Below are 27,729 nucleotides of genomic sequence, written 5' to 3'. Positions count from 1 at the left end.
CAAACCCTTTCAGAAGGTCCTGAGGTCGAAATTCATTTAAAAATAACACAAAGCTGTTATTTGCTTTTTCCATTCTCATTCTTTCACAGGTGTACTGTGGAGTTTTCCAGAGGTGACATGACATGTGTTATAGCAACAAACTGATTGAACAAGCAGATATGAAAATCCAGCTGTCCCCAGTAAGCCACATATTAAAAAAATTCACAAAAATATAAAACAATATCATTCTTCTCACTTCTTTTGTTTTTCAAAATGTAGCCATTTTTCATTAAAAGTATGTAATTTATGTTTACACGCAATATGCTGTTATTTTAAAGTGAATTAATATTTAAATTTTTTCAGCTTTAATTTCTAATATAGTAAATATCAATAGATATCACCTACATATACATACAAGCTCTTTGGGGTCCTCAATAATTTTTAAGGGTGTAAAAGAGCCCCAAAATTATGAGAACCATACGAGGCACATTACACATACTATGTTATTCTGCAGAATAACCCTACAAGGCAAAGATTCATATCCTTATTTTATAGAAAATGAAACCAAGACATAACAGTTAAATAATTTTCCCAGAATGAAACCACCAGACAACAAAACCCATTATTTCTTCTTGTGCTCTTCTGTTGCTCTTATTAAAGCTGGCCTTGTGTTTGGCTTACTTATGAGACTGAATATACAAACAGACAACGGGCAGACTATACGTCAAAAAAGAACTTATACCCACAACCTGCACCAACCTTTCCAGGAAGCCAAGCCTCTTATCTTCAATAAGCAACCAAGAAAGCCAGTCTGCTGTAAGTCAGACTTACAGGGAACCAGATTGCTACCTCTACTGACAATCCAGGAAACTAAATAATTATTTCTGTAACAATTGGTCCCAAAAGGTCAGGACTTGATTAATAACTGGCAGTTGTCGCCACTTCCAACTTAGGAGGAAGCCAAACATGTATCCCTAACCAGTGATAAAGGATGCCCCACTTCTAGTTAGTCCATGTAAAATGTCTCTGCCAATAACTTGCAATAAGGACACACCTGAAGACTTCCCCTTCCTCCACTAGAAAGCCTTCCTACTCCTCTGCCTGCCTTTCAGTCTCTGCCAAAATCCAAAGGATGGTGGACGACTCCCTTGCTGTATCAAACTCAATGTAAATAGCCTTTGCTTTCCTCATTTGATTGCTCTTCACTTATCTCCATACTTGCTTTGATACCATTATCCTCTAAGTCGCCAGAAGATAGGAAGCTTAAAAACCCTTGGTTCCCTCTCCTCCAGGGTTTAGCACTTTGCACAACACATAGCAACCACTATGCCTAGTCATTTAGGACAAACACACACTGTGTCACTAAAATACAGTGACTGCCTGGTGACGTGGCTATTCTCTCCACACTGCCTAGACGAGGAGGGTTGTACCCACACAAACTCCCACATCACTATTCCCAAACATTTGGGCATGTGAGACCAAAATAATATAAATAATAAATAAATACATATGGCTACTGTATTTATGAGAACTGCCATATTTTTCCTAAGAAAGGTTTTTTTTTTAATTTTTATGTTTATTTATTTTTGAGACAGACAGAAACAGAGCATGAGTGGGGGAGAGGCAGAGAGAGAGGGAGACACAGAATCGGAAGCAGGCTCCAGGCTCTGAGTTGTCAGCACAGAGCCCCACACGGCGCTCGAACCCACCAACCGTGAGATCATGACCTGAGCCAAAGTTGGACGCTCAACTGACTGGGCCACCCAGGTGCCTCAAGAAAAGTTCAAAAAGAAACCCACCATCTATCAGATTACCAAAAGAGTGGGAAGAAATTAATTAAAATAAATAATATTACTTTAATTGTAGAAGTTTCTTAAAATTGAAGAATTTAGCTTTCTGAAGAAACACATTGCCTTGTTCTTCCTTTGGAGACACATGTGTTAGAGCCCAGCGTGGGTCACGGTTGGCATTTGGGAATATGCTTATGCAGCCTCACAGAGCAGAAGGGCCAACTCCAAATTCTGCAACTTGTGCATCACATAGGTTTTCCCCACCTCTCTGTGACTGAACCATATACCTCGATGGCTTTTGTTGCCAAAGTTCCCAGACCATTTGCATTCCCTTTACAGAGGATATGGCACCTCAGAGAGGATTCGATAAAGGCCCTGGGTTCACTGGTATTTTTTTCCATGCAGACATTCACTCAGTTTTGAGTGAACATTAATGTATTTCCTTCTGAAGCAGACACGAATGGCCGTATAGTGTTCAAAGTGCCAACTCATTAGCAGTATCTTGAGCTTTCAGTAAAATTATCCAATGAATGCCCACTGGAACAATTAAGAAGGACCATATGGATAGTCAAAACAAAATAGAACTCTGAAGTGTACATTATTCAAATTATCAGGAGTATGAATACATGAACACAATACCATATAACATCTATAATTCAAAGTTTCTAAAATGTGCATTTGGGCTCTACACCTTATTTAATAAATGAACAGTTTTATACAGAAAATATTAATCCCAAACTATCTTCTTCATTGTACTAAATATGTGCCTTTGCCTTTCCAGACCCTCACTTTATCCAATTCCATCCTACTCTGTGCTGTGGGGGCCTAACCTCAATGAACCGCTAAAACAGAGTTATTTTGGGGGCTCCTGGATGGCTCAGTTGGCTAAGTGTCTGACTCTTGACTTCAGTTCAGGTCATGATCTCACAAAATGTAGGATCAAGCCCCACATGGGGTTCTGTGCCAAAAACGTGGAACCTGCTTAGGATTCTCTCTCTCTCGGGGCGCCTGGGTGGTTCAGTCGGTTAAGCGTCTGACTTCGGCTCAGGTCACGATCTCACGGTCCGTGGGTTCGAGCCCCGCGACGGGCTCTGGGCTGCTCTGGGCTGATGGCTCAGAGCCTGGAGCCTGCTTCCAATTCTGTGTCTCCCTCTCTCTGCCCCCTCCCCCGTTCATGCTCTGTCTCTCTCTGTCTCAAAAATAAATAAACATTAAAAAAAATTTAAAAAAAAAAGGATTCTCTCTCTCTCTCTCTCTCTCTCTCTCTCTCTCTGTGCCCCTCCCCTGATTGCACTCTTATGCCTGTGCTCTCTCTCTCTCAAAATAAATAAATAAACATAAAAAAAAAAAAAAAAAAAAAAAAAAAAAAAAAACAGAGCTCCTTTGCAGGCTACTCAGGAAAGGGGGCTCAGCCAATGACAGGTACAGGTGAAAGGTCAGAGGGCAGGAAGAATGAGAGGTCTGGGCATTTCTTCCTTTGGCCCCTTCCTTGCTGAGCCATTGATTGGTAGAGGCTGTGCTATTCAAAGACCAAGGCTCAGCCTACTGGGCCTCTTGGGCTCCTTCTACCTGTATAGGTACAGCTCTTTCTGGTTCCCATTCCCCGTCAGTCCAAGTGGTGGTAATAGCCCTGCGGTCTGCAGCATCCCTGAGTGCAGCCCTAAATACTACAGATACCTTTGTAAAATCAACAAACTGTCCTCAATTGTCCAGTGTGTTTCTCTCCCAAACCCTGTTGATACATTCACCCACTTCAACTCTTTTTAATCTTGTCTCCCTTGTTCTTCTATTTTTAGGTTATACTCTATAATTTTGCCCATGATGCTTGATACACATTCTAAGATTGATTAAGTTGTTTTCAAAGATGAAAGATTTTTGAACTTTTTGTGGAGACCTTGCCTTCCATTTCTTCGTAATGATTAGCAGGCTGAGCAAAGTGATCTTTATCCACTGATGCTTATATTGCTATTTCTTTTAATGTGCTGATTGAGTTGCCACTGTGGTATTGACCAGGACTAGCAAAGTTAGTGCTATGAGAGCAAAAGTGGAAGAGAAAACAAGAACATCCCTAACTGAAAATAAGTACTATCCAGCTTAGGAAATGCTGTACTTTCTTCCTTAAATCTGACTTGGGAAATAAATATGGAGTAATTAGGGACACCTGGGTGGCTTAGGTGGTTGAGCATCCCTCTCAGCTTGGTTTCAGCTTAGGTCATGATCTCATGTTTCATGAGTTTGAGCTCTGCATTGGGCTCTGTGCTGACAGAATGGAACCTGGTTAGAATTCTCTCTCTCTCTCTCTCTCTCTCTCTCTCTCTATCTCTATCTCTTTCTCCCTCTCTCTCTCTGTCTCTGCCCTTCCCCTGATTGCTTGCTCACTTTCTTTCTCTCTCTCTCTCTCTCTCAAAATAAATAAATAAAATTTTAAAAATCATTATTAAATAAATAAATAAATATGGAGTAATTAAAAGCTTCATTTGTACCCAGATTTAAGCTGTGTTTATACATGCCAGAACGACTAGTCAGTTCAGTATCATTTTAAACAAATCAACAGAAAAATAACAATGGGTGACTTGGTGACAGAGGCATAACTACAGCTAAAATCAGTAACTGCCAATGATACTAGGCAATATCCTGAGGAAATTATTCCCTGTGTTTTAATAACAACTCTCCATGAATTCAGTGATTTTTAATTGTTTTTGTTACAGAGAAAGATACCAATTTTATGAACACTTAAACAGCTGTATGGGTTTGCCTTCCCTGTACAGTTGATGAGTTTATCCAAATGTAAAGATGGCTCAAAAATACCACAAAACAACTCAACAACACGGCTGACTACCCCTGGGCATATCAAAATTTCGTCTTGGCTGGTGAAAGATCCCCAGGTGTCCTAAAAATGCTTCACCTTGTCAATTTGCTTGTATATTTTATCACCATGTTAGAACACCAAAATTAAGTTCTTCATATAAATGTCTGCCTATTTTGGAACTAGAAATTTATTTGCAGTTACAGAAAGTATGGAGTAAGACCGATGATGTCAATATTGGAAAATTCAGGTGGAAAGAAATAAAAATGACTTCTTTATTGAGCACATTCAATGCATCAGGAACTATTCTAAGAATTTTATAAACATCATTTTATTTAATCTTTACAAAAAGACTATAAGCAAAGTATTTTTATTTTCCCCAGTTTACAGATGGGAAAACTGAGGCACAGAGAGGTTAATTAACTTGCCCAGGGTCACAACACCCAGAAGCCTTAGGACTAAAATATGAACTCAGATAGCCTAGCTTCAGAGACCATTTTTAATGACAAAACCACTAAGTAATATTTCTGATCCAAGTAAGTCTAGAATAAGCCTAAGGTTAAAATAATACCAATGTGATCAGGCAGATTTAACATTTTAGGTGATGACTACATGGAGATAACAATACAGTAGCAAAGGGAGGCTTCTGAGAGGTCGAATTAGACTTTCCAGCATCCTCAAACCAAAGCTCATGCATATTAATAAAAAGATTCTCTTACTCTCACCTTGGGCCACTGTGATCTCAAGTCACCTAATGACAGTGAATGTGATTTATAAAATGATATGATGGAGGTAAAAAGTTTAGAATGGCAAAGGAAAGCAACTGGCAACATGAAGGGAGACAAAGTGATATTGAAGAAAGAATATATATATATATATATATATATATATATATATATATATTCTATATAATGGCCTAGGGGCACCTGGGTGGCTCAGTCAGTTAAGCATCCAACTTCAGCTCAGGTCATGATCTCAGGGTTTGTGAGCTCAAGCCCCACTTCAGGCTCTGCACTGACAGTGTGGTATTCTCTCTCTGTCTCCCTCTCTCTCTGCCTCTTGCTCAAAAATAAATAAAATAAATAAATTTTAAAAATATATATAATAAAAAAATAGAATGGCCTAAGACTAGAGAAAATATCTGGTGACCACTGAGTAGAGTAGTCATGTCTGAAAGGTTCATTCTGATAATCCTGACAGTCCAAAACAAATTGACTCATTTTTCATGGCCTCTTAAGGTAAGTAAATGTACAACAAAGAAAGAGTTTAATTACAATATTTAATTTGCTTAAAGTTTCCACAATTTAAATAGTCTGGAACTTAACTTATGCCGAATCCCCATTCTCTGCTACCAATGTGGCATTCCCATTTTCAAAAGGTTTGAGATCAGCATTCTTGGCTAGAAGTCCCTGTATGAACTGGGCTGATTGGAAGATCACAAAAGATATCAATCTGGATGGGATATATGGTTATGACACACTTCTGTAAAAAACTTACTCCATTGATTTTGGATACTTCCTGATTTTCTTTTCTAAATCAGGGAGTTAAAACATTGAAAGTTACTCTAAAAAGCAGTGGAAAAAGCTATGTGGCCAGGAGAAAACTATTTAACCTCTCAGAGTCTTGGTTTCCTCCACGTTTAAAAAGATCTCTATAGATACCAACATTCCAAAGTTGTTGGAAGTGCTAAAAATATAATCTGCTCAGTGGCTCACCCACAGCAATGCCTCAGAAGTGAGGGTGCACCAAAATGGGTTCATAAAGGCTCCAAAGCTGGGCGGCTCCCATTCAGATCTGCTAACTACCTGTTAGCTGTGAGACCTTGGGTGAGTTATTCACACTCTCTGCCCCTCAGTTTTCTCATGTGTAAACTGAAGACAAGAATGGCATCTTGTGTCATAGTTTTTTGCGAGGATTACATGACTTCACACCCATGAACGTGTTCCACTACACCTGACACATTAGGGATCGCTCAATGTCATTTGCCCCAGGAAATCTAGAGTCCTGCCCCAATGTCCGTTCTCTATCCTGCTGGCTCAACACACCTTTACCCACACACTCCCACTGTACGTTCCTCTCTTGTACTGGTTGTAACTGCTTCTTATCAGCCACATGCGTCTTTCAGTCCCTCCAGACAAACAGATAAAATTTCCCCAAAATAGTGCTGAACTGCCATGAAGCTGACAGAAGATTAAGCTTTAGGTTCCTTCTAAGGGGGGCCAGTAATATGTTCACATGGTCATCTGCTTTTTGATACTTATGCAAAAGTAATGCATTTTTATACTTGTTCCTTAAAGTTTTTACCAATCTGTCAAAGCTATAGGCTCCAATAATCTAAATCTACACCTGCTCAAATGGGAGGCAAAATGGGAGAAAAGCGAAGATCTGATAAACAAAGGTAAGCAACAAGCACTCTATATGAAGCTATAGTGGGAAAAAAAACCCAGAAAGCAAAAACTTTTGAAATGGGGGGCAGGGGGGAGGGAAAGAGAGGAGGGGAGAGAGAGAGATGCAGCGAGGAGAGAGAGGAAGGGAACATGAACAATCATCCTTATTCTTCAATGTTCAGCTCCTTCTCATCCTTTGGGTCTCAGCCCAGTTACTTCATATAAACCCTTCTTGACCATTTAACAAAAGCAAACTTCCCTGCCCCTGTTGCTAACTTTCATTTGTTATAGTGCTGATTATTTATCCACAACACCATCACCATCAGATTTTCTGAGCATTTACTTTCAATCTCAAATTCCTTCACAGAGTCAGTGTCTTACTCATTTATTGAGTAAAAACTCAATAAATGTTGGTTGAGTAAATGAATGAGTGAATCAATGAGCAAATAATTCTATTTCATTTGTCAGTTTATGGCTCAGATGTAGACTCCCTCAAGAAACCTTCCCAAAGTCCCCAAGACTGGGTTAGGCTTCTTTCCTGTGTAACCTGTGTTCATGTCTCCAGAGCATTTATCACAGCAGATGGAATTCTCTCTTCACTCTCTACCTCCCCACCAGATAGTTGGCTCCTGTGGCAGACCCTGTGTATCCTTTACCATTACATCCCCCAGCACCTACCACAGTGCCTGCCACAGAGTAGCACCCAGCATATATTTGATCCAATTAAATTATTTGTCTGAAGGTTGGTACACTATTTTTAAGAAAGAAGAAAACATTTACTGTTAGCTCTGTGTCTAGTATTGAACAATTATAAAAAAAAAATTATTATGGCAAATACCTAGCAGATAAGGGGTAGGTATTTTCTTTCATTCACAAATGAATAAAATTTGTGAAAAGGCTCAGAAAAGTTAGGGCTTGAGGTCACAGCTAGTGAGATCAGAATCAGCATATGATTCCCAAAATGTCAGACTCAAAAGTGCCCCCTCCTACTGCTGGGCCACTCTGCCCCTTGGGGACACTCACTCAATGATCCACAGGAGGCCCCTTTCTTGTGTTTGTTGTCCTATCTTCCCACATAGCTGGTAATCTCCACTGGGCCAGGAACAAAAGTCTTTAGTATTTTCCCTACTTTGTCAATGTTGAGAAAGTGGTTTAAACATGGTGGGACTGCAGGAGTTGCTGACTTCAGCTGCCTGACAGGGTGAACGTTTTCATGCATCTTAACACTTAGCACACAAGCATCAGCTTCCTCTCAGGAGTGAAACCCAATATTACCTTTCTCAGTCTCTCAGAGAAAGAGCAGATGCTAGGTTAGAACACATGCGAAGGGGGAAAAGAGCATACAGGTGACAGTACCAGCAATGGTCTTGGCAGCTGCCACCAGCTTCAGTGGTTCTCTTGAGGAACTCACCTGGGCAGAAAAGGGTGGTTCCTTATAAATAGATGAAAAAATATGAACACCATCCTGAAATTCATGTGTAGGGTGACTAGGTTAAATGAGCACCAAATGCAAAAATTACAGGTAGAAATATTTTCCAATTCCATTTTACTCAGACTCTTCTTTCTGCCCTTTCTTGATATGCACGTTCCCATCCGTGAAAACAGGCATTCCAGAAATGTACAGGAAGAAGTTAGTTGAATGTGTTCCAATCCATCCTGCTGTGTATATCTATGTGTTTTAAACACAGATAATGCACAACGCACTCATGCTGGTGGATAGTAAGTTAAAAGCAAAACAAGTGATTTCTTTCTGTAACTATAAACAATTTCTTAGAATAGGTAATCAAGAAATAGGAGAAAATATAGAGTAATTATATAGTGTGCAAAAGTACTTGCTAAGAATTAACATATGTAGGATTTTAGATTGAATAACCTAAAGATCTCAAAGAAATCACTTGGCCTTCCTGGACCTCATTTATATCACGTGATCAAGTACACGCGGGCTTTGGACTCCGTGCTGTGCTGGGTATGCTGCCTCTACTATATCCTAGCTATGACCTTGAGAAAATTCCTTTATCTTTCTGATTCTCTGTTTCTGCATCTATAAAACAGGGCTAATAATACTACCTTCCCTCATGGGAAAAAATAAATTCTAAAATGCATAAAGCATAAAGTGTTTCCTTTGTGGGTAAAACTGGGTTCAGTAAATGATGCTATTATCAGTCATACCATCAAATGAGGAGTTAAGCCAGAAAATGTGAAAGATCGTTTCCTGATCCAACTTTCTAGGTCTCCAAATGCTCAGACCAGGAAATGCACTGAGCCTATGATAAGAGTATTTGAAATCACAAGAATTTGACTCAGTAGAATAAATGAAAGAAGCCACCCCTGGAGCTCCAAGACCTGCCTTCTTTATTAAACATGTGTTTCATTTTCTATATTCTGATGTGTTGACACCCAGGGCCTTGTGGACCCTGGAGGGACTGCCCTTCTCAGAGTTAGCCAACTCCTAGAGATATTAAACAACTCACCAGCTCAATTTTCTGATGCAAAGGAACAAATCCAGATCTCATACCACCAACCACCTCTCTTACTGGGCTCTAACACTTTGAGCCACTATCCACCTCCCTTAATCACTCCTGAGCCAGATAACCAGTGTCTCTGTGTCCCCTGAGCAGACATAGGGTCTGCTGAAATTATTCAAACTAGCAATCCTAAACCTGCTGTGCCCAGTCATTCCACAGAAACCACAACAGAGGCTCTTACCACACACCCCTAACAACCTCCTAATGCACCCTGGTGATTCACCTCATTCCCCTTGTGCCTCCCTCCTCTAGCCCATGCGTCCTTCTCCTGGAAACCATGAGTATAAAAAACTATCTTCTGTTTGTTGTTAATGGCAGTTGTCTCCTGATCTGTTGGCCTGGCCATACTTCAATAATAATAAAACCTGTATTTTCAAACACTGTCTTCCTCCATGCCTCCCCTAGGGAAGCAGGACTTAGGTCCCTCTCTGGGTTTACTAGTCCATCTCTTGCATTAGATTCTGACTAGTTACTACCTGAAGACATGGTTACTATACGGGGATCAGAATCCCCTTTAGATGCATGTAGTCCAACAGCACATACTTGATGAACAGATGGAACCTTTGAGAAAAGGAAAAGGTGCCCCTTAGGAAGAGCACAAGGCTCAGTAAGTGGAGAAGGGCCCCACTTGACCCTTTGGTGGGTGCCCTTGAGCAGTATACAACGTGCATCTGTGTGTGGCAGCCCTGGACTTTGAACATGCTGAGAATCAGTTTCCAATTAACTCAGCCTGGCCAGAGCTTCAGAAATGAAGGGAGGAAAAAGGGGAAAGAGAGAAAAAGGAAGGATAAAGGCACAAGGAGTGACAAAGAGCAATGAAAACAGTAATGCCCTCTGCCTTCTGCCTACCTGGCTCCTGTCCATGTAAAACCTATATTAACCATTTAAGCTATGGCTTTTTCAAGTTAAGTCTTCCATTAGTTGGAGTCAACCCTGATTTTAGGACTTAAAAAATGCAGACCCAACTGAAAAAGGATATCCAGGTGCTTTCTTCAAGCAAAGGAAGTTGCTATTTATTCAGGGGAATCACACTGTCAAGTCTGGCTATCTACACAGTCTAATTGCAATAATTGTCAGCACATTCTGCTTTGCAAATTGCTATAAGCCTCAATACTCTCATCCTAGTAATCTAGATACTAAAAATAAATATAGGTGATATTCTTCGTAATTGATGCTATTTTTTTCAGTCTTCTCATTGGGAAGGCATCCACTTTACACAGCTTTTCTCAAAGCTAAACTATTTTTAAAATAAGAAGCAAAATAATATAGATCCCAGCTGTGAAATATTTTTCATTAAAGTGACAACCACACTAAACTTTTCCCCAATATATTCATAATAGCATTAAACAGACACATAAAAAATTGAAGAACCAGACCAAATACTTGGAATCTCTAAAATTTTGAAAATTTTTGATTTGAGAAGCATAAAAATGATAATAAAATGAAAATGCAGTAAGAAATTTAAATTCAGTGAAGGATAAAGGGATTCATAAATATACTAATGGAATACAAAGTTGGTAAATAAGTACAAATGAACATTTCTCTAAACAAGTTTATTCCAAGGCAGTAACGAACTTCCACAGAAAGGAGGTGTAACATGTCCATGAAGAAATGTCAGTGGTTTCTAGTAGCTGTTAAAACGCTTTATTTGCATGTGAATTGTTAAAAATCCAGTAAGTAATCCAGTTTGTGGACTCAGAAACTCCGGATGCAACACATGCAAAAAGCAAACCATCAAGAGGAACGGGGAGTCTTCCCAGACAGGCACTTCCTCCTGATATTTTAGAAATACTTGAAATCTGGCCTCAAGTTGGATGTCCCTGAGCCTGGTGGATTCTACCGGCAATCAAGTAAACTTACAAGAGCGATCATAACACAGCATTTACCTTGAGAGCGAACTTGGTGTAGTAGCAATCAGACTGGCTCAACTAGCAGGAGACCTGTTCTGGTACTAATTGTAAGATAAGGCCAAATATTTATCTTCTCTAAACACCTTGGTTTCCTAACCTGGAAACAGTCCTCTTAATGGACACTTTAAAACTAATAAAGTAATCAGAATCATATCAACATCCTCAGCCTGTCCAGGTAAAGATATGGAACTTTCAGCCCTACCCCCCTGACCGCTCGGAGGGGAAAGGTGCTGCAGGCTGAGTTAATCACCAACTGCCAATGATTTAATTAATCATGACAATCATGCCTGTGTAATGGAAGCTCCATAAGTATCCTAAAGGATGAGGTTCAGAGAGCTTCTGGGTTGGTGAATACATCAACGGTCTAGGAGTATGACATGCCCAGAGAAGGCATGGAAACTGTACCTATCCTCCTGCCCTGAAACTGTCCTACTTTTCTCTTCTGTTTAGATGTTACTCAGTTCTATCCTTATAATAAACACATGATAGTAAGTAAACTGTCTTCCTGAGATCTATAAGCTATCCCAACAAATTATCAACTCTGAGGGGTGGTGGAATGGGAACCCCTCCCCCCCATTTGGAGCCTGTATATCAGAAAAACAACAGACTTGTGATGGGTGTCTGAAGTAAGGGACAGCAGTCTTGCAGAACTGAGCCCTTTACATCTGAGGTCTGTGGTAATTCCAGGTAGTAAACATCAGAAATGGATTAAATTGTATGCAGCCAGGTGGTGTCCACAGAGAGTTGAAGGATTAACTGGTCTAGAAAACCCACACATTTGGTTTCAGAAGTGTTGTCAATAAGATGATTGTGGACACCCTAATGAATTAGTTACAAATTAATTTAAGTACAGAAAAATATTATAAGCTGGGAAAAGTAGTTAATTGGCTATTAAATACTAGGAGATGAAAAACTGTAAGTGCCAAATATATTCCCCAAAAAATGATTTATTAAAGTTGTTATAGAACAACTAATAACAACTATTTATTTAAAATTGTTAAATAACAACTATGCTATACTTACATGATAGCATCAAGCAAGGATCCCTAGAATTACTGTAGGTATACCTATTTTTAGGCACACCACCCTATTTCTCTTTATCCTATCCTCCGCTGCATGCCTCAATTCACTGAAATGGCCAAACTTTTTCAAAATTTTCTTCGACATCCCAGGATACATCATTTAAAATTGCCATCTCCAGAAAAACACCACCATATTCAAGAAAACTTCATAATTTTGTCAGCTTGGTAAAGGGGAATAGAAGCCCAAGCATTAGGCTCTGAGAGACGTGTCCTGGAATCAGTAATTCATTACATACGATCTTGGCAAGCTACTAAACTTGCCCCACCTTCAAATTTCTCAAGTAAAATAAGAAGAAGAAGAAATGCAAAGTTGAATTGTTTCAGGAATTAGAGGTAAAGCATAGATAATGCCTGGCATATGGTGTGTGTTCAATAAATGTTAGCTATATATAATGCTTATGCAGTAGGTGTTTGCTTGTAAGAGTACATAACTACTCCATATTAATTTCTTTTTCCAATTATACTATAAGTTCAATGAGCACAAAATCTTTTTACAGTACTTCTTTAGAATGTTTCACAGTCTAGTAGACCAGTTGGTATACAGTAGTGCAAAACCCATTTTCACACCCGTGAAATCACAGGTGCATAAAGAGCTCCTAATTTCCCTAAGAGGAAGAGAAGAGACTGCTTTAGTTGCAAAGATAACAGTGGCCACCAAACCACAGTTGTGACTAAGGAGAGGGCAAGGGGAAGGATTCCTGAGTTGCTAACCCATGAAGGAGTGTATCTGTATCCACAGAATGGGAGAATGGAAGCCCTGCAATGAAGTCCTGGGCTGGACTGGGCTGTGAAGAGAGTTGGAGGTTTGGGGAAAATGGTAGATTCAAATTTAAAGAGAGTTATATGTGAGAGCTTTTTTGTTGTTGTTTTAATGTTTATTTAGTTTTGAGAGTGACAGAGAGAGAGAGAGAGAGAGAGAGAGAGAGAGAGAGAGGGAGTGGGGGAGGGGCAGAGAAAGAGGGGGGCAGAGGATCTGAAGCAGGCTCTGCTACGCTGACAGCAAGAAGCCTGATTTGGGGCTTGAACTCACAAACAAGGAGATCATGACCTGAGCTGAAGTCAGATGGCCAACTGACTGAGCCACCCAGGCTTCCCTTTGTGAGAGCTTTTTGAGTGAAGTTATGGGAAGTGAAAAGCATGAGGAGATCTTTGAGGCAGCTCAAAGATCTGAGGCTTAAGTTAGCTCGGAGAACAACTTTCATCCAAATGTAAGACCTATACAGAAGTAACTTAATTTCAACCCCCAAGAAAAGTCAATGAATCAGCTCTGGCATCATAGTAGCATTGTGTACTTTGAAGAAAATATTTTTAAGTACGAAATACTTTATAATTCTCAAAATAATTTATGTTATTTGAAATATATTTTTTACATTAAAAACAGATAATTATGTACCTCTACAAATCATTTCTGTCAAAAACCTAGATTGAGAAGTTACTAGAGATTATTAGATTGACTTAACACACGAAGTTGGCGTTTTACCTAAATGATCATGACAGCCATCTTTAAGCATCTGTAAAGTATAAGGGGAAACTAGGAGCTGTCAGCCAAAGGAAGGACTGTTATTTTAGCAGCAGAAAAAACATGGTCAGCGAGTTGAGAGATGTGTGGTTACAAAATTAATTTAATTTTCAATTCACCAAATTTCTTCAGAGTTGAGGGACCTTTCTTAAGCCTGAACATGAGAGTCACATTGATATGACAGTTGGTTGCTTAAAGCTCAAAAGGAAGAGAATGAACCAGGACCCAAATGTGAAGCAATGAACATAGCTCTTTCTATCTCCATAGACAGGGCTGTATATTCCAAAGAGGTACCCTCCCAACAAAAAGGGCTTTGAGGACTGGAAGAGTAGTGAAAGGTCCTCAGACAACTTTTCCAAGCTCTTACACCAGTTCTGTTTAGACTTGGATGACTCCTGAATTATAATAAATAAAACAGTAAGCTGCCCAAAAGGATACCTGTCTGTGTGCATACCTACATCTTTAAAGTTACACCTAAGAACTTTAAGATACTTAAAGGTCACTCGGTTTATACCGATATTTTAATAAAGTGGTATTTATTTTTAAAAAAAGGTTTATATTTTGTACTCTGGGATTTATCTTTCTTCCAGTTCTCCATATTTGAGGAGGGAGATTTATCATCAGTCCTACAGATTACCCCTGAGGCCAGTGCAAAATGGTAGTAGATATCAGAATTATCTCAGAGGAGGGTGGGAAACATCTCTTGGGAGGAAATACCTGTTTACAGCTCAAGTTAATTTGAGTGGCAGAGGCACAAATAAACAGGGAAAAGGGGCCAAAACACTGCAGAAATGTTCCACACCATTGTACCCATATATTCCATGATATACATAAAATGCTTACTCCACAAATCTCTTTTGGTGTCACTAACTTTTATTTCATTCTTACATTACCTTAAACCTGTTACCCACATACATTTTTCTTCTGCTTCTCACTTGCTATTGTCCTAATTTTATCCCAAAGATTTAAAGAAACTTTGATCTTCTGCAGGGGTGGGAAGAGGCAAAAAGCTAGTCAAATGGTCTCAAAAGTTAGTGGGAAAACATCTGCTTAGAGGAAAACCCTGTTTAAAGTAAATATTTTATTTCATTTGTTTTGTTTTGCTTGTGTGAATAAACATAACTCTTAGAGCTGAGAAAAGAAAGTCTGTGAAAGGTAAATAGACCATGTTCAAAGTTTTATGTGGGGCTTTATGAAGGTACCAAACTTAAGTTTTCTCTACATATGGTCATTGACCTTTTCTTTACAATGCCCAGGACAAGATGCTCCCTATGATCTAAAAGGCTAGATTGACTTTGCCAACTTTGTGGATTACAAAAGTGGCATAGAGGGATTCACAGGCTTGTTCAGGGTCATACAGATCATGAAAGGCAGAGCCTAGCTTCTCATTGAGTGTTCCTTCAACCACCAACACAACATATATTTGGATTTTCTTTCTTCTGAAGACTCTAAGAAGTAACATTTCACAATAAGGCATAGTTTAGTCTCCATACCTTAAAGAGGCATCACTCTACTGTCTTTGAAACAGAATTTTCCAAGCAAAGAATCTAGAAATGGAGCCTGTGGACCCATGGGGACAGAACAAGGCAGAAAGTGTTTCTCTTTCATACATCTAGGTTCAATGTCATAGACTGAAGAACATTGTCATTTCAAAGTCACTTACCCAAATCTGAAGCTTGATTCTCTTTTCATTTTTGAATACAGTTTTTACTTTGAAATCGATCCCAACTGTGCTGACGAATGCAGATGTAAAGGAGTCATCCGCATAACGGAACAGGAAAGATGTTTTCCCCACACTGCTATTGCCAATGATGAGCAATTTGAACATGTAGTCAAAGTTCTGATCAGAGGAGTCTTTCTGGCCATACCTGGCATCTTGGGAAGAGGCCATCTGTGATAAAAAAAAAAAAAAAATGAGGATCAGTCTTCCGTTTGATATGAAGCTAGCAGCACACTCATTATTGGCCTTGCCAGAAACAGATGTCAGACCACTCAGGAGACCAGATGAGAATGCTCCCCAGTTTTCCTCTGATGCTGGTATCCATGGCAATAATTCCCTGCTGTAAGACAGAACAGCAAATCTTACAGCTCTTTCCAGCTGTGTTGGTGTTTGTCACTGCTCAGCATTCAGAACCAATCAAAGACACCAAAGGAGACATCTATGAGGGTTACATGAAAAGCAAAGATATGAGGAACAGGCCAGAGCATGTGGGCTCTGCAACTTTATAATCCCAGTGATGGACACACCAAAGTGGCTGAACAGCAGGGTGTTTCTTACTGAATTATCTGAATTATTAGAGTCTCTCTTATTTCCTAAGAAAGTGCACCCAAAGCATGTATCTATTTCATCTATTAACATCACATTAAATCAACATCCTAAAATAAATGGTAGTCCCTTTCAAATTAAAAATGGGGATAGCAAGGGGTGTCTGGGTGGCTCAGTCGGTTAAGCATCTGACTTCGGGTCAGGCCACGATCTCACATCATGGTTTGTGGGTTCAAGCCCCGCATCAGGCTCTGTGCTGACAGCTCAAAGCCTGGAACCTGCTTTGGATTCTGCATCTCCCTCTCTCTCTGCTCCTCCCCTGCTTGTGCTCTGTCTCTCTCTCTCAAAAGTAAATATTTAAAAAATGACAATGGCAAGTATTTATGGTTCAAGCACTGTGTGAGAAATTTACTGAAACCTCACAACAACCCAACGAAGTAGATTCATATGAAAATGAGAAAAATGACACTCAGAGCTATGATCAGGTAATGTGCTCAAATTCACACAGGTATGAGTGTCAGAAGACCATTCGAGTCAGGTAATACAGCGACAGGGCTCATATTATTAAACTCTACCTTGTTTCTCAATGATGACTAGGGAAATATGCACACGAGCTCTAAAAGACAATGTAGGAAATATTTAATTATGAAATGCATCAATGAAGAATCCCAGCTGGGTTCATACCTTGGCTCTACCATTTCCTGGCTGTGTGACTTTGAGTCGGTTTATTATTTTAAAACAGTGTGCCTCGGTTCTTTCTCTTACTTGACATGGAAATAATTATCATCTAAGTTGGAACACTTGTGAAATAATAGATGCTATATCTGGAAAGCAGATATGTGAAGCACCTAGTATAGCATAGACAACGATCTTTATGATTAATTATAAACGCTTTACACGGATGTGGATTTTTTCTCACTTTTTTGAGGACCATCTAAACAGCCATCAGAGCAGATGCTGTGTGACTTCTAAACACCATTTGGCTCAATACAGAAAAGGAGTGTTTAGAACAGTAAACCTCACTGGTTAGTGTACTTCCTTACATTTTCTGGTGCTTTGAATTCTTTGGCAATCGCTGTGCTGTCCAATATACCCCAATATGGTAGCCACTAAGCACAAATACCTGTTTATATTTAAATTAATTAAAATCAAATAAAATTTAAAATTCAGTTCCTGAGTCACACCACCCACATTGCAAATGCACAACAGTCACGGGTGGCCAGTAGCTACGGTATTGGACAGCACAGATATAGAGCATTGGCATAACTGCAGAAAATTCTATTGGATGGTGCTAGGCTAGACAGACAGCCTTTTCTCATTTCCAACAAAATCTGATTAACAATAATCTGTCTCTTGGGGAAGGTGGCCAAGAGAGAAGCCTAGGAAGATAGGAGAATGCTTGGAACAGTAAAGAGTGCTCACCCTCATCTAAGACAACATTAGTTGTTGAAATCACATTCATGTGTTTATAAACAATTAAGGGAAAAGGGAAAAAAGGAGACGGTGAGATAACATATTCTCTTTCTACCGATATTTAGTGACAGTAATAGAACACAATTATATGTATAAGAATAAGGACAAAAAGAAAATCTGTATATATTATTAAATTTAAGGGCAGTAAAAATTTTGATGACACTTCACACTTTTTTATTAAAGCTTCAGCATTTGTCTTTTTAAGTCCATGCAACCACACCAATGTCTTCAATAATTACAACTTGCAATGAGTGTTTGCCAATATGCAAAATGGGGCCACTAAAACAGGCAGATATCATGATTTTCCTTTCTGGCCCAGCGGTCTACATGCTAACGTAAACCTCCACCAACACAAGCAGCGAGACAAGAGCAAAAATAGGATCATAACTCTGGACTATAAGTTTGAACAATGGTGTCTTGCTCTGATGACTTCTGAAGTCAGGAAACTGTTCCGTGTGGCACCCCCATTCCTGCAGACATTGTCCTTTCACCAATTAATACTAACCCCCCTTAAGGAAATGCTGAGGTTAGCCAAGCCTGCAAATGGCCTTTGTTAAGAAGATCTTTCTACCATCTTTTATATGAAGAAGCCCAGATGCTAGGTTCTTGGAGAAAAATGTTCAGCTATGCCACAGTCAGAAAACGGACACTACAACTTTCCTAGAGCTGCCCATACTCAGCCTGCTAGCCTACCATATAGTGTAATCTATCACTTGAAGGGGGTATCCAACTGAGTCCTGTGAATCTCTAGGATGCCTTACAGGAAAATGTGACAAAGAAAGCTGCTATCAATCCCAAGTCCTATTCCAAAACCTGCAGAAATATCAACATTATCAACATCAGCCTTTTAAAATGTAATTATAGAGATTTAGATGGAGAAAACCATCCTGGGCTTTCTCTGATAAGAGAAAATGAAGAGGTTCAATTTCAAGAGCTGATATACCTTGTGGGGTCAGCAGCAAAGAAGGTGGTGGGAACACAGAGGGTGTCTATGATGCAGGAGGACAAAGCTGGTAAACAGGTAGGTGTATCCAGAGCCTCTAAAGGACTAATTAGAAGAGTTTCCTAACACACTATTCTTGAAGGTATTTTTTTTTACTATTTCCTGACTTATATCCCCAATAAGATTCACAAAGAGCCAAAAATATGTGCATTGGGAATGTATAGGTCTTACATTAAACCTCAGAATAATGAAGCAAATCCTGGCCCAGAGGATTAACAAAGAAGTTTCCCTAATCTTGCTGAGAACAGATATGAAGTGGTTTGACAGCATATAAGTGTCAAAGGCACTCGTAGTCACTATGTCAACTTATTGACACTTCTAAATACTAAGTCATGTGAACATTTTCATAGTTTTCATGGGAAAATAGAGCTGTAATTTGAAAACATCAGTACACGTGAAGTAACTTTCCAGAAAGTAAATCAGATTTCATAAGAGATGTAAAAGAGAACTCTTTAAATTGCATTCATCTTGAATTAATTAAAAAACAATCACCGAGTGGAAAGAATCTTTGAGGTAGTCCAACTTTCCACTCATTCCAAGAGTCCCTTCTGCTGGCATGTGAGCATCTCAGGTTAGTATTCTAGCCTGGCCCTTCACACAGAGTGACAAAAAGTTTAGGAGGTTATGAAGCACTATATTTCATTGCAGAACAACTGCAATTGTTATAAATTTCTTTCTTAGATTTAAGTCAAAATCTACTTCCCTATAGCTTTTTCTTATGTGGTCTAGATTCTGCCATATGTATGTATGTACGTATGTATGCATTTGAGAGACAGAGATAGAGAGGATGCATGTGCACGTGTGTGTGCAAACACAGCAGAGAGGGGAGGGACAAAGGAAGGGAGAGAGAGAATCTTAAGCATGCTCCATGCACACAGTGGAGTCCATGTGGGGCTCAATTTCAAGACAGTGAGATCATGACCTCACCCAAAATCAGAAGTCAGATGCTTAACCAACTGAACCACCCAGGCAACCCTAAATTTTGCCTTATAAATCAAGAGAGTTGACTCTTCTCCCATCTGAAAGAACTTCACGTGACTGAAGGAACAAATCACAGCTCCACAAGCTTTTCCTTGGATGATCCCTTTACTCCTTTCCCCTCACAAGACATGTCCAAAAAAATCCCACACATCCTGCTAGATTAAACTGACATCTCTTCAGATGTCAACGTCCCATGGGTGGCCCCCAAAATTGCTCACAATATTCCAGATACAGTAGTGCAGAGTAAAATGAGACTATTATATTTCATCACAATTGACTTAATAAAGTCTTCTCAAATGCTCAGGTCTTTTTTCACATTAACTGTAATAAACATAGGTCTCCCCTATCCCTATCCTTATCCCTATCCTATACTTGGGCAATTGATTTTTTTTAATGGAAATGCTAACCTTTATATGTACCCTATTACATTTCCTCTTGTTCATTGTAATTTGCAATTCAATTCTGATAATTTTATGTCCTTTCATCAAACACATTACTTATCCCTGCCAGATTTATTTCATTCCTAAGTCTGATCAGTATGCATTTGATTTATTCATTTAAGGCTCTGATCAAAATGCTAATGAGTTTGTAGACAAACAACAATAAACTTTTTACCCTGTTAAATATACATGAATCTGTAGATGAGATTTCTACAATATGTCAAGGAATTTGGCAAATTTAAAGCAAATCCTTAACCTCTGGGAGTTGGTGTCTTGAGAAACCAGTGTTGCCCTCCTAGGTATGCCTTGGTTCAACTGCAGGTGAACAGATCATGGATTTCATTGATGTGTCAGTTTTCATTTCACTTGCAGCTCCCCCAGAAGTCCTACTGACTAGGGACCAAACAGATTACCTCTGACTAACATGTGCAATCACAGCCCACTTCAGCATTTTTGACATTTGTTTTTCAAAATAAAGGGGGAAAGCAAATTATTTTCAGGGAGTCCCCCGGGCACTTAAGAATCTAAATTGCACTAAGCCACTTTGTGGATCTCATGAGAAACACAAAAACAAGTCATTTTAAGTTTACTGTGTTCCCACTACTACTACTGATAACAGCCTGAGGGACAGTGGGAAGATGAAGGAGGATAAATTATACAGAAAAGGACATGTAGTTCTCTGAAACTGGAAGGATAAAAGCAAGGATGAGGCAGATGTATTTAAGGGCACAAATGCACAAAGTAGTTTCAAATCTCAATCACTGCTACCTGGCAAAAAAAGAAAAATAAGAGGAGCTATTCCTGAGAGCTCTAAAGTCAAGACTAAAACTTGAAAACCAATAAGGAAAATATGAAAAGTTAAGATTCCCAAATGTCCATCATCTGGTCCCCAGGTGGTTTCTCCTGGGGAAGGTCCCGGTCTGGGCACTTTGTCGCCTTCCCGTCTCTCTCTGAATGGACCAGAATTGTGATGTTCTAGGCAGTCTCTGGCCAGCAATTTCTCCATGTGTGTGTCTGCTGCTGTTTGTTCTGGAATGAGCCAGGTGAGAAGCAGTAGAACACTGTTCATGCCACTGTGGACACAGCACCACTTAGCTGAGAAGATGCTGTCCAGGAAACTGGAAGCAGCCAAGGCACTGGATAATTCCAACACTGACCCCGGCTCTGAGGGAAAGGCCTGGAAAAGTAGGGCAGCATTCAGAAACTGCCTTGGTCTCTTTTCTTTGTCAGCAGGGAGTGAATTACTCTTTCACGGGACTCAAGGGAGAATGTGTATGATGGTATGCCAAATGATAGTAATGCTTCCAAGATGCAAATCACTGTGTATTTTAAAGGTACTGCTTAGGCTAAATTTCACAACACTCCTTTTAGCCCATTTCTGAATCTCTATCTCCTGCACAGCTTCTCTAGTAGAAGAGTATAACTTTCAGCTTATGTACGGAAAGATGGTAAAATGACTGCAGTAACAGCCCTTATAGGCACTGTACTATATGCTTTATATATATTATCACACCTAATCCTGTTACTCCCCCAGGATTTCACTATTAGTACCCCCATATTAGAGAAACTGTGTGTATTTAAAAAGGGCTTCTTTTCTCTCCTCCTGCCAGAAGCATGAGGGGATTTTCTCTAATCCTCACTGTGAGAACTTGACAGGGGTTCTGAAGGCAAAATTCACAAAAGTGTGCCCCCCACTGGCCCCACCAAACTGCACCCACTAGAGGTTTTATCTCTTGGATTTGTCCACAGTGAGGCACCAGCAATCCACCAATTACAGCTCATGTTTTCCTACCTCAGTACTGGTTCCCATGAAGGTTTCTGTTCCAGGAATTTGTGATTCTCTTTATCAGGTTATCTGTCCCTCCAATCTAAGGGGAGCATTTTTCTCCATGACTTCAATTCTCTGGTGAATCTAAGAGTTGGTAAGTTTTACTTTTTTTTTTAGATTTTTGTTTTTCTTTTTTAGTTTTTAATGTTATTTATTTTCGAGAGAGAGAGAGATAGCCCAAGAGGGGGAGGGGGCAGAGAGAGAAGGAGACAAATAATGTGAAGCAGGCTCCAGGCTCTGAGCTGTCAGCACACATGACCTGAGCTGAAGTCAGACACTTAACTGACTGAGCCACCGAGGCGCCCCAACTTTTTTTTTTCCTCATGTGAGGATTGCAGTGACAACTTCCAAGCTCCTTAGCTACCGGAGAAGAACCCAAAGTCATTATCCCCATTTTGAGGAAACTAAGTGTATTTGAGAGGAAATTTAAGTAGGAGGTCCTGGTTTTCCAATAGGCTATCTTGATTTCTCTCAGTCTGTATACTGAGCCCTCATTACCTGGACCAAATGTGTTCTTCAAGAGTTACAGACATATGGGTTCAGCTAGTTCACCTTTCTCTTCATCAAACTAACAAGCCTCCAATTTCTACCACAGAGGAGAATATTCAAAGAGGTAAGGACACTTCTCTTTGCTTCTAAAAAAAATACATTCCTTTGTTGAACAAAGGCATGACTTCAATTTGATATATTTTTACATTAATTATAATGGTTTTTGAATCTTCTAGGAAGTCTAGGTATGTATTGCTACAGTGTCAAGAAAAATGAAGTTTATCAAAGCATGTAAAAACTATTCCTACTAGTATCAAAGACCAGCGTTCTCCAGCCCATTCTCTACCTCAATCCTGGTAGTTACAGAGGGTTCCCAGAGGGAAAGAGAGCCTGTACAGAGGCCAGGTAGCAGCCCAGTAAAGGAGATGCCCAGGCCATAGAAGAATGTGAGCAAGGTTTTCTGGGAAGAGAGAACCCCAGGAGTGGGAGAGCTCTCCAGAATCTTATGATGCAATCCTGACAGTTGCAAAGAAGCACAGCCCTGGTCCCAGCGGCTTCTGCACATCCTCACGGATGCTGAAGCCAGACAGTCATTAGTGCAGTCCTGATGAGTCCGGCTACAGCAATTCATGCCTTATAAATCACAGCATGAAGGAAGGTTAGAAAACACGATTCCACTTCTTTTCTAGCAGTTCTGAAATTATGTGCATGCAGATGCATCTGTGAAAAGAAAACTATAGTCTTCATGTGATGTGAATACGGGTAAAGAGCACATACTCTGTGGTCAGGCTGCCTGAGAAGGAATCCCAGATTTTGCTACTTGCATAAACTTGGTCACGATTTTAAATTTTTTGTTATTTTTTTAGGTATGCTAAGCTATAATTTCCTCACCTATGAAAGAGGAATTATAGTAAGATCATCAAAGTAAAATTGTTGGCATGTGTTATATCCTTGATCAAACCCATTCACTTTCTTCTCCAACTCACATTGGCACTACTCTCTGAAAATGGGAATGGTCAATTTTGTGAAATTTGCTTCCTCTCATTTCCTAACTTTAGAGGGCATGAGGTTTGACACCCAACACTTCCACTCTGTGGAGCTGCATAATTGCTGAGATAAACATGTTACTCTTTCACTTAAAATATTATGACATAGAACAAATAGCACTCATCAAAATGCCTCTCAGGACAGAAGCTGAGACCCGAGCACAGACAGAAGTGTTCTGTGGTCTAAAAGGCTGCAGGGAGGGGTATGTGGCCAATGGCCATATGCCCTGTGATATGACCTCTCCTGTGACATTGCAGCTGCCCAGGAACTTGTAGAGAATTCCTAAACTCATGAAACTCTTGAGTATGAATGAGCTTTTGTAGAAACTGGGAGAGACCTGAGTTTCATGTCTGCACTAATAAGGGGGCAGAATTCAAGTAATACATGGTATGAAAAGCATGAGAAAGGAAGCTCCAGGAACTTGAATGATAGGGAAACTCTCCTCTTATGTGGCCTTGGAGTTGGTTTTAAGTGAAATTCACCCTAATTTCTGATATTAAATTTGGTAAATCACCAAAGCCCACAATATTATTATAAACACCAATACTGTAACATAACTTCAAGGTTGCTAAGAGACTAGATCTTCATTGTTACCAGCACATAAAAGAAATGGCAACTGTATAACCTGATAAAGTTGTCAGCTAACTCCACAGTGGTAATCATATTACAATACATAAATGTATCAAATCAACATGTTATATATCTTAAATTTATACAATGTTACATTTAACTATATTTCAATAATAACAGTTTTTAAGTCACAATATCATTATTTCAAGGTCAGAAATCATTAAAAGGCTTCCATATATAAACATAAACATATATATATATATATATATATATATATATATATATACACATATATATACATATAGATATAGATACAGGTATAGATATATATAGTACCTTACATACAATCTGGTTATCTCCATCTTTTCCCAAAAGCCTTCTAAAACAATGACTACAGGTTTTCATAAAAATAAAATTCCATATAGAAAAAGAGAAATAGAAAAGCAAGAGCATCAAAAGTTTGGGATTTGGAAGTGAATGACTAGAGAAGAGGGATTCCTAGGCCTGCACAAAAAACCTTAATGTGCAGAATCTGAAATGGTCTTGGGAATGGAGATGGCAAGTGTCCTGATTATGGGGTGTGGCTACAGTGACCAGCTCTCCTAGTTTTCCTCAAACTGAGAGGTTTCATGGGACATTGCAGGGCTTTCAGTGCTAAAACCCAGAAAGCTGGGATGGTTGGTTACCCAGACTAGGGCATGCAAACAAGACAAATGGTTGAAAATCCAAGCCCCACATAGCCAAGAAACCATCTTCCCCATATGCAACTTTTTTTTAAAGAAAATTGAGTTTTAAATATTTTTAAAATCAGCAAATATTCTTGACATTCATATTTCCTATATGCAGATGGCAATCTGTCAATTTATACAAATTAAAGGGACTCTCTCTTAGCAATAAAATGTAGAGAACCACTTAAAACTTTTCTCACAGATATGGATAAAATACACATAAAGCTTTCTCATCATTTCTTGGTAGCAAAAAATAGCAGACATGTTGTTCTCAAATACCTGCTCTCTCTAGTTGGATACATTTTCATTCAGGAACACAAAACGAGATTCTCATAGGATATACTAGATCCTAGATTTCCAAAACCGGGGAACTGTACCTGAATTCTGCAGAATCAAAATATTCAGTATCAGCCCAGGCATCTATAATTTTTAAAGTATCCCATATGATTATTTTGACCAGACAGTTTGGCATTCTTTGGATTAACAAATTTCCACATGGAAATCAGGGTAGGTGTCCATTGTCAAGGCCTCAGGGATATACAAAAGAGGAGACTGAGTAATCTGACATTTAGGCTGAGATCCAGAGGAAGTGGAAAATGGGATCCTAGCACTCTCTGCTACTGTCTTCACTAGTTAGTAACCCCTTCTGCCAATAGCGACAACAGATCTCATCCCCATAATGCTGACTCTGCAAAGAAATTCCTATACTCTAAGAAGGCCCAGTCTGCCCAGGTAAGCTGATTTCTGAGAAATCTGTTAATTATCTTAGCCCTGATAAAAGCCAGAACCTTCTAAGGCCAGTGATGCTCACTGGGAAGTCTCTGTCAGAGTGTGAGGAAGAATGGCATCATAAGAAGCAGTAATCAATTTTGCAGAGCAAATTGCAGAGCAAATGAGGCTGTGTGCCGCCCAGCTCTGATGAAGGTGGCCTTGACTTTCTCTATCAGTCAATTCAAAAAATAACACACAAGTGGACTTTACTTCCCCTAACTCCATAAGAAAGCACCTGACAGCTACAGGAGGCCAGTGTCTAAGTTGAAACCACAAGGTAAAGAATGTCTCTTGTAAGAGCACTTCTTCCTGAGAAGAAAATAAAATGTAAACAGAATAAATATACTCAGTACTCTGTGGTATAGTGAAAAGACTCTTCTAAAAATACCTAGCAAAATACTCTAAACATTCCCACTGGGGAAAAAAAGCCTAAATCTTAATATTAATATATGTATTTCCTAAGGAATTTTTATCACCAAACATTTTTAAAACATCAACCATTTTAAAAATAATAAACATTTCAAAAACATTAAAAATGATTTTAAATAGGTAAGCCTTGAAAAATACCTCCAGAGATTTGCTACAGATTCCTTCCAAATCTTAACATTTCTCTTCTCTTATTCCATTCATCAAGGTAGGTCATGTAGAGGGGCAAACACCCCATTGTACATGCACTTATGACACAAAGGAAATATCTGAACCTTTCTTGGGAAGCTGGGTGGGTTATTATTTTATGTATTTGTGTTTCTATGTCATGCAGGTTCACCGATTAGAATGACTTCCCAAGCCCCTTTGCTAGTTACAATCATCCCTGCTTTTCATTCAAAAGCTACTGCTACTATTATTTGCTACAAAGGACAGGCCCATCCATGCACAGTTACAAAAGAGCATTCACATCCACAGGTGTACTGTGTTCCAGTTGTCCCTTTTCGTCAGTCCTACCACTCAAACAGGTGTTCAGTGAATTACAACATTCAAAAGAAAAACCACCTTTTATTGCTAACATCATAGATGAGTATCATGTGAGGGTCATATTTTGCTAATTGGTGCATGTATTCTTTCTTGAAGCTCTATAAAGCTGCTGCAGCTATGGCCATTTGAACAGAACTTATTCCTCAGTGTTGGCTTGCAAGTTTTTCTAATTGATGAGACTCAGACATGCATCTTAGCCACTGTATGACTAACAACTAACACCCTTGATGGGCTAAAGTTAGACTAAGAGCAGGCAGACTAACAATGAGAGATTCCATGCCTCAACTCTTTTTTATTTATAATGTTTGTTTGTTTGTTTTCAGAAAGACAGAGAGAGAGAGAGAGAGAGAGAGAGCAAGTAAGGGGCAGCAAGAAAGGGACACAGAGAATTCAAAGCAGGCTCAGCACTGTCAGTACAGAGCCTAATGCGGGGCTCAAACTCACAAACCATGAGATCATGATCTGAGCTGAAATCAAGAGTCAAACGCTCAACCAACAGAGCCACCCAAGTGCCCCTCACTGCCTCACCTCTTAAAGTCACATTATAGTTTGGGTTCCCGGACATAAAAAGCTGAGCGTGTAGAAGCTAAGTGACAATGCTGCCAGGTTTTCCTCAGTCAGGAGGTCAAGTAGGCAAAAAATAAAACTCTTAGGCTTGCTAGATCAAAATTCCTAATATGGGATCCAATCCAATCAGCTTATTGGAGAGCAGGGAAACTGCTCAGGAAACCCTGACCCTATCTTTTTACGATTCTGTAAGCAAATGAAAACCTAGAACTTTCACTCCTATGGTTTCATCATTTAATGGATAGAAATATTTCACAACCCCCCAAAAAATGACATAAAGCTGTAAACCAATCTGAAACATGCTGGTGTTTGAAAAGGCATTTTGCTTCTGCACAGTTGAAGCTATTAAGGAATATATTCATTGACAAAATAAAGCAATTGTTAAAATGATTTTATTTTTACAATTTTGCACTTTGTTCAAATTTTTGAAAGTGTCATAAAGCCCACAATTTTATTTTCAAGACACAAAGAAAAAAGTGCAGCATCACAAATGCAATGATGAATAGAAATATAAATGATAGAAATTAAAATGTAAATGTATTTATAATTACATAAACAAATTATAATACACAAATACACAAAATAAATTTCCTTCA

At 39.2% G+C, this 27,729-nt stretch overlaps 1 protein-coding gene across 1 annotated transcript in view; it reads right to left on the bottom strand.

The window, feature by feature from the left end:
* The window catches only part of RAB3C (RAB3C, member RAS oncogene family), a 259,697-nt gene extending 243,808 nt beyond the window's left edge, over nt 1-15,889 (bottom strand). The window contains exon 1 of the mRNA XM_042906319.1: nt 15,662-15,889. Coding sequence (XP_042762253.1) covers nt 15,662-15,889 — 228 coding nt within the window. The remainder of the gene's footprint in view (nt 1-15,661) is intronic.
* Nucleotides 15,890-27,729: the final 11,840 nt, after the last annotated feature.

The sequence above is a fragment of the Panthera leo genome, chromosome A1, assembly GCF_018350215.1.
Source record: "Panthera leo isolate Ple1 chromosome A1, P.leo_Ple1_pat1.1, whole genome shotgun sequence".
In the NCBI taxonomy this organism is placed as follows: Eukaryota; Metazoa; Chordata; class Mammalia; order Carnivora; family Felidae; genus Panthera; species Panthera leo.
Note: the sequence above shows the minus strand (reverse complement) of the source record. Positions and strands in the feature narration are given on the sequence as shown.